Source organism: Excalfactoria chinensis, chromosome Z, assembly GCF_039878825.1.
Source record: "Excalfactoria chinensis isolate bCotChi1 chromosome Z, bCotChi1.hap2, whole genome shotgun sequence".
In the NCBI taxonomy this organism is placed as follows: Eukaryota; Metazoa; Chordata; class Aves; order Galliformes; family Phasianidae; genus Excalfactoria; species Excalfactoria chinensis.
Genome location: NC_092857.1, coordinates 59,442,531 through 59,455,024, shown reverse-complemented (window position 1 = coordinate 59,455,024; position 12,494 = coordinate 59,442,531). Strand labels below are relative to the sequence as shown.

General features: G+C 44.0%; 1 protein-coding gene across 7 annotated transcripts in view; it reads right to left on the bottom strand.

Annotated features, from left to right (window-relative positions):
* The window catches only part of CAST (calpastatin), a 59,139-nt gene extending 49,495 nt beyond the window's left edge, over positions 1-9,644 (bottom strand). For 5 of the 7 annotated variants that reach the window (XM_072360086.1, XM_072360084.1, XM_072360088.1 and 2 more), the window contains exons 1-2: positions 9,527-9,644; positions 2,868-2,930 (exon numbers count right to left, since the gene is read on the bottom strand). In XM_072360086.1, coding sequence (XP_072216187.1) covers positions 2,868-2,930; positions 9,527-9,565 — 102 coding nt within the window. In that variant the 5' untranslated portion in view covers positions 9,566-9,644. Of the gene's footprint in view, positions 1-2,867; positions 2,931-9,194; positions 9,342-9,526 lie in introns of those variants that run through there. The other 2 variants (XM_072360094.1, XM_072360087.1) reach the window with 2 other exon arrangements.
* Between the last annotated feature and the right edge of the window lie 2,850 nt (positions 9,645-12,494).

Below are 12,494 nucleotides of genomic sequence, written 5' to 3'. Positions count from 1 at the left end.
ACATATTCTGTCTACCCTGCTGGAAAGCATAACTTGAAATTGCAGTACGCATTCACTTGGATCTTATTTCATACCATCTTTGTTAAGGCAGGATTAAGTTTTGTGCTTGAATCAGTTTAGCTGAGATTCCCAAATGAGGAGTTGCATTCTTTTGCTAACCCTTCGTCCCCAATAGCATCCCTCTGAAGGAACAATATCAAACAAAGAAGAATACAGCTGTGTGACAAGGCAATTCACTATAACACTGTATCTACTTTTCTGAGACCAGACAAAGACTCAGGCAACCATTTCCCTCTCTCCAACAGTAGCAAATAGTAGATACAATAGAAAGCAAACACAGCTATGTAAAAATAGCTCAGATCCATGCAGTAATTTTCCCCTCCCCCCTTAAAATTATTTATCTAGCATCCAAAATATTCTGTAGCAGTAATTCCTTTATGGTATATAAGTTCCAAAGTGACCTGAAACTGCTGAAAGAGGACACAGAAGCTTGAAGATGATGTTGAGATGAAAGGTAAAAAAAAATATGTGAGTTGCCTCTCACATACTTAAACTTCACATAAAAGCTGCCAAAAGACTTAGAGCACTGGGAGGAAGGGAGAAGAAATTTGCTATTTCTCACATTTCGCAATGCTGTCTTGCAAACATGTTGACTTAAGACCATAATGTCTCAAGTCTTCACAGAGTGAGGACCTAGAGGCATGAATATGGGAAAACGGCAGCATGTTCTGCAGCATGGCAGGTACACCCCAGCTGCAAATACATAAAATAGATTCAAATGCATGGGCAACCATCAATTCCAACAGTGATCATTTATTTTATGCTAATACCTACCACACACACATCCACAAGCAATGAAAACATTTCAAGGTCAACTTAAGATTCTCAGTGCCTGACCTTATTTAAAATGTGAATTTAGCAATTTTAAGGTTCTGAAATGCAAGACACAAAGAGATAAGGTACATGTCCAGTAAGCTGAATCTGTGTCTATGAGCGCTACTCAGTACATAACACATGTTATCTTTGGATCATGTGGATAAAGAGTTGCCTGTATCTCCTTTCACTTACATATTCTAACACATATGAATTTTCCAGCTGTCTCCCTTCTTGCAAAGCACTTATTTGTAGAAGATACTGCATGGCTACATAGTCCACTGGTCATCATCAGACTGGCAGGTAATACATTTTTCAATCTAAAGCTGACCACTCCTGCAGCAAGCAGATCACTCAGTCTGTCCTGAAGCCTGAGTAGCACTGTTGAAATGAGGCAAACAGGATCTCAGCGTGAAGATGTTTTTTCCTTAATACCATACAAAGAGTAATGAAGCAAAGGAGATCAACCCTTCCAAAAGGAACGTGGCCCTGTAGGGCCAGATCTCACAGACTTATCCCTATTAAACCATCACACAATATTTCTCTGTTGTGCTAGGTGAAACAGCACTGAGAATTAGTGCACCCTAAGTGCTTCCAAGTAACTATCATTAGCTTCTATGAAGAACCAGGGTTTAAAATAAAAAAAAATAATTAAAAAAAAATAAATGGGTATAACGTATTAATGCCACATCTTAGTTTTGTTTTCAGAAACCAAACAGACAAAAGTTAGCATTCTAGAAGAAAGAGGGACATAAATTAGAACATTAATACTGTTGTAGAAGCAAAAGCATTGGAACATAATGCCACCATCCAAACTACAGACTTCAACTCCCACCAGTCCCACAAAATGGCAAGCATTTCTACATTACATAAGTAACAACATGCAGTCAAAAAAAATCTGATATCTAACTAGGAACGTATAAATGAACAGCACTGCTGAAGAAAATACACTGTCTGGAGATAAAAGGATTGTGTTCACAGCGTAGACACCCATTTTTTGGTATTTGGTCAGAAAAGATTGGTAACTGCTCTTCTCATCTACCTCTGAAGATAGTAACAAGAGTGACTACTACCCTTGATAGACACAGCAGTTAAAAGCACTATAGCTTAGCCAAAGTTCTTTTTCCAAATAGATTCTGCTAAGACTAAAAAAATCAAATGTAGCTATTTCCAGCTTCCCTTACACAAATAACTGATATTGAAGTCAACAATTAGACAAGTAGTAGATGCTGCTGTGAATTCTTCTCTTTTTAAACCTGCTGCTAACATTCCTTGGAAAAGTACCGCTCCACTTTTGCATCAGCTGAGAGGAATTAATGATCGCTACTGGCACTTGCATCCTGGCTCAGACAGCACTTTCTTCTATGGCACAAGAGTGACTCACTGTAGCACACAACATATCTCTGCGTGACTAACAGGATTTAGGCCTCCTGGGAGAAGTACAAAGTACTGTTCCGAGCACTGCCTGCAACCCATACGGTTTCTGATCGTCATCAACAGCCTCAATGATCAGACTATAAAACTGCCTGCTGTAAATTCAATATTATACCCAGCATGAACTCCCGACTGGGAAAGCTTCATTCCTAACCCCATGTCTTCAAAAAGTAGTATTTATTGAAAATACAGCACTGACCACACATATGCAAATGTGCCAAGATGTGGCCCAGATGTGAGAAATCTATGCATGAATATTCCCATTTGGAAGAAAATCTAGGGTACAAACAAGATAGGAAACGTGACAGAACACTCCACTTTATTCCTGCTTTCCAGCCATCAAGGAGTCAGAACCATCAGATATGTATCAAAGTGTACCTGCACTGCAGAATACACAAACTCTCTTTAGCTCTGCAGCTGAAGACAAAACTACAAATACCTGCAACAGTAATCAGTTTTATCTGAAAATTATTACTTTGCTATCAAAAGACAGAAATTTATATCAGAGGTAATTCACTACTGAGTTTTTCTTGTTAATATATTTGCATTATTGAATTTACCTCTGTTGCTTCTTTTTTCTCTCCTGATTTGGAAGAAGTTCCGTTTGCCTTCTTGTCACTCTGCTGTAAGTAAAGAAAAGCATAAATATTAAGATCTTGAATTATACCTTCCATGCTGAGCAAGTCTCAAATATCTTAATGCATATATGATGCAACTCTCACTCTTCACAATACAAAAGAATAGAACAGTACATTTCCCTTCTCACTAATGGACAGATTTTTAAATCACAGAATGACTTGGGTTGGAAGGGATCTTAAAGACCAAACAGTTCCAACAATTCTGCTGTGGGCAGAGTTGCCACCCACTAGATCAGAATGGCCAGGTCCCCATCCAACATGGTTTTGAATGCCTGTAGAGATGGGGCATCCACAGCTTCTCTGCACAGCCTGGGCCAATGCCTCACCACTCTCTGCATAAAGGATTTTCTTCTCCTAGTAGCTAATATAAATCTCCCCTTCTACTTCAAAATCTTTTCCCCTTATCCTGTCACTATCACACCATGAAAAAGTCTGTCTTTTTGCTGCTTATAAGCTCCCTTTAAGCACTGGGATGCCACAGTGACATCTCCCCAGAGCCTTCTGTACTCCAGCCCTCTGATGGGCTTCATGCCCTTCTCATGCCCTTCTCTGAATCTATTCCAACAGCTCAAAAATTTTCTGCAGAGGCCCCAAAGTCTGGATGTATCACTGCAAATGTGGCCTCATGAAAGCACAGCTGAGGGACACAATCACCTCTTCTGCCCTGCTGCCCACTCCTCTTTTAATGCAGCCCACTATACTGCTGGCCTTCCAGGTTGCAAATGCACACTGCTGGCTCATGTCCAGTTCTCTTTCTATCCAAATACACAACTTCTCAGCAGGGCTGCTCTCAGTCTGTATAGGATTGCTGCAGGCCATGTGCAACACTTGACACTTGGCCTTGTTGAACCTCACCAGCTTCATGCAGAACTACTTTTCAAGATGGTCCAAGTCCCTTTGGATGTCATCCCCTCCTTCTATCAAGTGCACCACTCGGCTTAGCATCATCAGCAAACTTGCTGAGGGCACAGTCAGTACCACTATGGTGCTGAAAAAGATGCTGAAAATCAACAATGCCAACACTGACCCAGGGGACATAAGGGACACTGTTCATGCCCAGCTTCCATTGACCTGCTGGATGACTTCAACAGATTTCAGTCAGAAAGAAGATTTCAATAGCACTACATTTAACACTATTGTTGTGAGAAGTTCTGCGGGATATTCATATTATCACTCAGCCTTGATTATCATGGCACTCTCTGATGCTTCAGTAATGCTGTCAGTCCCATAGACTCCTGCAGAAACTGAACAGCTCTAGCAGATAAACACTACATGTCCAATCAACATCTAAACTTCCTTCATAACCATACAGATGCTCATGATGTCCAAACCCCCTTACATGGAAAAGATCTGCTATTATGACTTCTAGAATTTTGCTGTTAATACAAGATTTATACTCTGTCATGGTTCAAGCACAGGTGCACATCAAAACATACATTCCTCTTCAAACTTCCTGTGTCATCCCATCCAAGATATTAAAGTTCCTTCCACCTAACCCAGCGTGCCATTAGTCCTATTTGTTCTCCATATGTGGCAACATACAGAATATTTGGCAAGTACACTGCATTCAACACAGGCTTTATTTTGCATCTCTGATAACAGAGAGTATGGTCCCACAAAAAACACAACAAAACAAAAAAAAACCACAACTTTTTCAACAGCACATTGTTTAATCTTAGAATTAAAAAGAAAATAAAAAAATGCTAAAAGCAAGTAATTTTGTCCATGAATAAAAAAAAAAACAAAAAAAAACATAATAAAGCCATTATCTAATATCTCAGCTAGTATATCTTCCCAAGGCAACTCAGACATCAGAGAATGCAGATTCAAAACTGTTTGGTGTTGCTGAGTAAAGAGAAGGGATGAGTTCAGAGCCATCCATTCCTTTCTGTTTTGAAGACTGAGCAGCAGAAGTTTGCTAAACCTCTTAAGTAATGAGTTCCTCCAGCATTTTCTTTGCATGACTACAACTAGAGCAATGAGCCATGTATCACTTGACTATCTTTAGCTGGAATGTGGTCTAGCACAGCAACAGACAGGCTGCGGACGCAATAGCTGAATGAACAAACAGAACAAAATAAATAAATAAGTTACATCTCTTATCCATTTCCATTAAGGTAGTACAGGACAAAAATTTCACATGTTGTTTTTAACCAACTTCTAATAAGTAAAGATTTTAAAATTAGTACAGGCATCACTGAGGCACTTGAAAAGTTTTAGAATTGGAAATACTACTCTTGTATTCCAATTTTGACTTTTCAGTGGAAAACCTTACCATATAGGCTGTCTTTTCAGGTAAGATCTAGGTAGCTTAATTCAATGCCCCATAAAAGCACTTCCAGTAAAGACGCAATTAACCCAGTTACCTGTAGTTTTTATTACTACAGCCAACACACACCACACACATACCAGTAAAAGCAACATCAATAGATCTGCTTTCACTGACAAAAAGCTGATGCCAGCACAGCTATAACGTTGAGGACCTATGACTGCTGTTCAGCAAAATCATTTTATGTAGACCAGGCTCTGATCCTACATGCACACCCTCATTATAGGATCACTGATTCATAGTCATACAATATCTCAAAGTGGAAAAGACCCACTAGAATCATCAAGTCCAATTCATGGCTTCACACAAGCCCACCCAAACCCAAACCCTGCACCTGGGAGCTCTATCCAAACACTCCTTGAACTTTGGCACTGGGGCTGTACCCACAACCCTGTGCAGCCCGTTCCATGCCCACCGCCCTCTAGTGCAGGCCCCCATCCCCCAGCTGCCCCTCCCCTGGCACAGCTCCATGCCATTCCCTCGGGCCCTGTCGCTGTCACACAGAGCAGAGCTCAGCGCTGCCCTCCGCTCCCTGTGAGGAGCTGCAGCAGCCATGAGGGCTCCCCTCAGCTCCTCTGCACTGTGCTGAGCACATCCAGGGCTCTCAGCCTCGCCTCACCCTTCTTGCCATCTTTGTTGCAGCGCAACACTCTGAAAGCTGAGGGCTGCCCTGAACCTAGCTGCATCTCTTACTGTTACCAACACAGACAGCTTGTGGACAATTGCAAATGCATACTGCACGGAATAAAAGGCTTTACTGACTTCCCAAGTGGATACTAACTATCATAATGGAAGTTGGTTAACAAAGCAAGCACATTTTCCTGTATATTGCATGCACATTGTCAGTCCTACTGGTTTGTTCTCTCAGGTTTGGGCGCAGCTTTTAAAACAGTAACACCAACTAAAGTCCAGAATGATTCTCTTTTGCCTTTGCAAGTCACAGAAAGCAGGAACCCTACATAGATCCTACTGTGCGCACCAGACTTCTGCCTAGTGCCACACCAGGCACCACCTTTCCTCCCCATGTCCACGTCTTTTTATTTTCCAAGGAAACCCACACCAGACAGGATCAAGATTGCTCCCAGTCCCAAGACTACACTGTGTCCCAGTGGCTGGCTCAAGTGAAGAGCATCCGAACCTAAGTGTCAAGGCTCTCCTCCCATCTCTAGACTGGGCTGTTATGTACAGTAATCCCAGGCTCCCAGACAGAGCCTGGAGGGGGTAGAGTTAAAGGCAGGACAAAGGGGCTGGCAGTATTCCCTCAACCATCCCTCAACATTAACTGCACAACCCTGAAGCACCCTAGGGAGGCCAAGTACTCCAGCTCAGCCATGCCTAAAATCAAGTCAGGCAAGGGTTAGGCACTTGAAGCCTAAGCTGTGTCAAACAGCATCTACAATAATGAGGCTCCAATTTAAAATTTAAATAAAGTTTAAACACTTGGAACAAGCATATAAGTCTCCACCAAAGTGATTTTTATTCACTCACTCAGAGTCATGTACTGCGTTAACATTAAGCACTAATGCTCTCTGGCCTTGGATAATGAAACAGTCTAAAAGGCATTATCTCACTTGAAAGTCTGCCACCTTGAGGAAGTAAACTGGGAAAGCACTACTTGCTTATACACCTTCCATGAAGATTACACTGGTTCCACGAAAAGCTTATGTTTAAGACATGAGAAGGGACCCTATTTTAAAAACAATCTTCATCAGCTCCCTTTTGCTTTGCATTTCCAACTGCTGAGTCTTCAATTTTAAATAAATTAATCAACTTGCTTAGCAAGAAACTCAACTAATCTTCCCTGGGATGGTATGCATGCCTCACTCTTCTATGTCCCCATGTGGGTGAGAGAGGTTGCTTTTGTTTTGGGCATTCTACACTTTTTCCTGCTCACTTTTCTTACAATGCCAAATAAATGTATGCACACAGTAACAGCATACTCATACCGATGGCTGAAGCAGCTCTAGCTCTGTCACAAAAAGAGCCAGCACACACTTCTAGTTAGTTAAACTTAAAATGTAACCTATTTTCAACTCCTTTCTGTTTAAAATAAATTGGCCCCAAATATTTTTCACTGAAGACAAAACAAGCAAGACCACTCACAATCACATCTGAAAAAAAGAAAAAAACACCCAACAGAAGTATCATCAACAAGAAAGTTTATCATCTTCAATTTGTTCTGTATGCACAAAAATATCGACACCATTGCTTCAGCACATTTACCTTCAGATTCAAAATACTAACAGAATGTACATCTGCATCCTCAGCTTACACTTGTAAAAGTCAGACTTCATCTGACAGTCCTGCTCCAAGACATTCTTTCTAAATCTCAGGAGTTCCACTACAGCAGCAGGCCCTCAGTTCAAATATGCTGCATCTCAGCAGTCAGCGACGACATTCAGTAACTGGGTAAGAAGGGAAGTCTGCTTGCAACAGCCTCAGCTGAAGTCAACTAATTGCATTGCTGCTGCTGCTGAAGACAAACAATTTATACTGGCAAAAATCTGACCATCATATTTCAGTCAAAACTGGGAAAAAGACAGAGATTTTTGATGCAGCTCAAAGAACTGACAGATGAAAGACGCATCAAGGAAGTGCAGAGAAAGCATAGGTGAAAGCCAGATTCTTCTTACAGCCCTTGCATTATGCTCTGCACACATATCCTATGAAAAAAAAAAAAAAAAAAAAAGCAAAAACAACAACAAAAACCATCACCTAACACAACAACCATTGAAACTCTCATGCCTGTTTCTTTCTTCCTTCTCTCCTGCTGCACTCCCTCATCTATTAGACCATGATGCCCTCCAGGAAGAAGCTGCCCCAGTAAATGGTAGGTGTTCACATGGATGGGGAGGACACTGATCTCACACAAACGCCAGTGGAGATGTACTGGTGCTAGTAACAATAGAGACTGCTTTCCAACAGAGCTCAAGAGGAGTGGTTTCCCTCTGTGAATGTGGGCAACGAGGTGGTCTTAGTATCTTTTCCAACCCTGCATTCAATGGCCCAGGACTACAGAGCCATCATCACTTAATGCAACAGTTCCCAAACTTTCCTATTTCCGACTCTGCATTATCATCACCATGCTGTATCACTGACTTAATACAACAAATTACTTCCAAAAACACCACTAATCCATCATCCAAGCTATTCCGATCAATGGAAAAGTGCAATTAGAAATTGGGAGAATCCCATATACCTCAGCAATTATTCAGGAAATATGTTAAGTTGATGATTTCTCTGAAAGACACTTTTCCTCTTACAAAGTTTCTCTAAAACTTTAACAGAGGGCAGGCTCCCGCTCGCCACTCCTCTGAAAGACTTTTCAGCTTCCTGCTATGACTAATAATTCAGACGACTTCTAAGCAATTATAGGTCCTGTCAGACTAATGAGCATTGACCAAGCTGAGCTGAACCGCAGAGAGCCATGAGAGCTGAGGTTTACTCAGAGACTGTTCAGCAAGACAAAACTATTCCTGGCAGCTCCACGACCCACCTGCAGTTAAGCACACGTTCCCAAAAACAGGCAGACCGCAGGATTTTCACCCGAAGCAGAAACAAACCCCCGCAAGCTCTGCCTTACACTGCAAATCACCAACTGCTGAGTTCTGATCGAATGGCATAGTTTAGTCACTTCGAGAGCTGGCATTATTCAGAGCATCACGAAAACAGCCGTCAGCACAAAACGAGCCCACGTCCCAGCATCGCTTAAACAAAGAACACAGCAGAATTTCGGAGCTACATCCAGAAAACGCCAGCCTTTCACAGGACCTGACGCACAACAACACGAGCACGTGAAGAGCGCCCATCTGCCGCCCGTCACTCCCACCTCCCCGCTCATTCGTGCCACAGCCGGGCGACCCCGCCCGCAGCCGCTGTGCGGAACCCTCCGCAGGCCGCAGCCGCAGCCCCGCATTTACCGTGGCATACCACCAGCGCGCAAAAGCCATGGTGCTGCTTGCTGCTCCGCACTGCACGGCAATACCGGGCACACAGACGCACGGGCCGCGCCCCAGCAGCCACCTCCCTTCGGGGGCGGCACCCGCCGCGGGAGCGGCCAGAGCCGCGCCCCAGCCGCCACCGAGCCCCGCAGCAGGGCGGTGCGGGCGGGGCTGCGCTCCGGGCAGGAGGTCGGGGTTGGCCGAGGGCGGGGGTGGGGGGGGAGGCGAGTGGGGGTCGGGGTCCATCAGCGCAGCTGCCGTGCCCCCCGCCCGCCTCGCGCCACGTTCGCGTCGCTCCCTGCCCACCTTACCGCGGCGGGGCCGGGGGGCCCCGAGCCCGGCTGGGACATGGCGCACCGTGCGGCTGCGGGTGGGGGGCGACCGGTGGCGGCGCGGAGCGGGGAACGCTGCCGAGCCGCGCGGGCAGTCCCTCCTCTTCCTGCCGGGCCGCGGGGGGGCCGAGGGGCCGGGGCAGGGCGTCCCAGCTCGCTCTTCCAATGCAGGAGCGGCTTGCGTTGTGTGGCTGTTGTCAAGGTTTGGGGGCGGGAGGGGGAAGTGTCGACACTTTCCAACTTTCAAGTGGAGTTACTGACAGTTTCACTGCTGTCTCCCCCCGTGGAAGGCCTATTTTACGCAGCCTCTTGGCAAGGCTTGTGGATTCCGACAGTCCTGAGCGCAAAGCTGCTCGTCCCGTGGCCACAGCCCGGGACTGAGACGTGACCCGCAGTGCTAAGGCTCCTGCCAGTAGCACTCAACTGGGTGTTTGGTCAGAAAGCTTTCCAACTATCCCAGCCCGTGGTGTCCTCACAGAACTGAGTTCCTGACTGACAACAGTACTGACAGCTCTTCCAAAGTACTGCAGAGGTTGTCGTGGTCACACAAAGCTGCTGGAAGTTGAATCATGACTGAGTAACTGCGATCAAAACAGATATTCTCTGTAATAAGGCTAATAAGAGCAGCAGCGGTTTCTGGACATGTATGTGCATACTGAGGTCACATACACCAACAGGAGGAGCAAGTTTTCAGGGAATGCTCCTTCCATTACCAGCCACACTCCCTGAAGCAGGAGGACAAAGTCCTTCCCAGCCACAGATCAAAGCCAGCAGCTGGGAAGCAGCCCCAGTTGGTGCTGTTGGATGGGTTGGTGTATGCAAGGCCTCAGAATGGCTTCAGCCTCCAGGAGAGAAGCTGGGTGGGTCAGGCACATCCCCTGCCTGAGGCATTCCCTGCTCTTTCTGCACTTGGTACACTCATCACTGGCCTTTGAAGTGATTCAATAGCACGTACGGGTTTTGCTTTCCACTCTGCCTAAAATTTTAAGCACATGAGTTCACTGTGGTGGGAAGAACAGCACAGAGTCCTTCAGCTGCAGGCAGAACTGACGCAGCACTCCACGTAGGCAACTTTGTGTGCTTCACCCCTTCTATTGCTCCATGTCTTGTGACAGCAACCGAAGCCGTCAGTGACTGAAATCCTGGAGTCACACAGAAATGAGGCAGTAATACAGGAAAAGCTTCACGCTGATCAGCATCCTGCAGATTGCTGAGGGTTCTGCTGATCCACCACAAGGTCAATTTTAAGCTCTCTGTGGGGAAGTTAAGCATAAGACATGAGGTCTGAAATGACCCTCAGAAATCCTGTTCAGGTCTACCATATGTACCTACACAGAAGGATATATTCCGGAAGAACATATTCCTGCATCACTCCGTGCATAACATGGCAGCCCTGCCTGGCCTCGAAGGTGAGGTGGATGCCCTGCAGCATGGGATAGCTGCAGGGAGGAGCACAGAGCCTTAATCCAGATCTTGCAGCGTCTGCATGCACCTGCAGTGTTCTGGAGATTGATCAGGTCATGTAGTTTGTTTGCTTGTTTTCTGTTGCATTTTCTAACAGTTCCTTCAAAGCATCTGCATTTCTCTTGCAAGTGAGCGAACCCACAGATACATGCTGAGATTTTACATTGCTTTGGGAGGTCTGCCAGTGGCTGATCATGAACAGACATAGATGATGATGGGCAGTCCAAAAATCACATGTGCAGTGTGTATCTGCTGGAGCAAAAGTGGCAGCTGCAGGAGCAAAGGCTTTTTATTGTTGATAATGTGCAATGGAAGCAAGTATTTAAAATAATTTTCTTTATGTTTTGAACAGTCATTTAGATACGCACTCTGTGGGTATATTTATACTTTATCCCAGGGTACTGGCAGACAAACTGGAATGCAGAATCGCAGGTTCGTGTTTCTCTACCACACTCAAACTCCAGAGGTCTCCAGTTACTGTGATATGCCCATGGATAAAAAGGCGCTGAAAGTTCTACCAAGGTCCAACTAATTTGTTTATTTATTTTTTGCCAAGTATATATTTGTTATTAACATAACTCCCATAAGAGTAGTACTGCAAGTTCATGAGTCATTCAGTAAATTAATGAAATTTAAAATTTCATGTATAACTGGATTTTCAGCTGAAACAGATTAAAAAAAAAAAAAAAGTACAGAAATATAAAACAAGACAAACAAGTTGTTTGCTTTGCCTCCTCCCTCCTCCTCCGGTTTACCAAGAGACTCATGTCAGTTTTCTTTCTGTTCTCTTCCTCTGAACTCCAGACATTGCCTTCTTACAGACACTGTGGGATTTACGTTTCTTCATTGGGGCGCCTACAGTCCCACCCTGCTTTAAAACACAACATTAATGAAGACACACAACATATATTTCATTTCTTCTACTGTTTCTGTTCACAAAACATTTGGTAAATGGAAATTGGGAAGATTTTCAATTACAGAAATCCTATTTGCTGGTATTCTTGCAGTACAAAGCTGTGTTGCAAACATTTATTATTAAAAAAAGAAACATCTATTTTTGCATACATTGATACCTGTATTATTCTAAACACTGTAAACGTGTTCTCTTTCATCACATAAGCTATATATCCCCTGTTTGCTTAGCGTGGATTGAAGGTTTCCTGCTGGACTGCATCCCACCGCTAAATGGCAATTTGCTTTGCACAGGCAGAAGTCTTGACCCTTTCACTAACCAAGAGAAAACAGGCATTGATTCTATAGTCTTCCTTGATTTCTGTAGTTTTATAAATCACAAAATATTGATCTGGAACTTAATTCAAAAAATTAAATTTGAAATCAAATAATTCTTGAAGCTGAATTTAATTGATATGTACAGATGAATATGGATTTAGTGAAGGTTTCTTTTCTCCACAGCCAGTTTCTACTGGAGAGGCCCAACAGTGCTGTCAGTTTTGAGACTTGGCAGAGATTTAAGGCAGCTGAG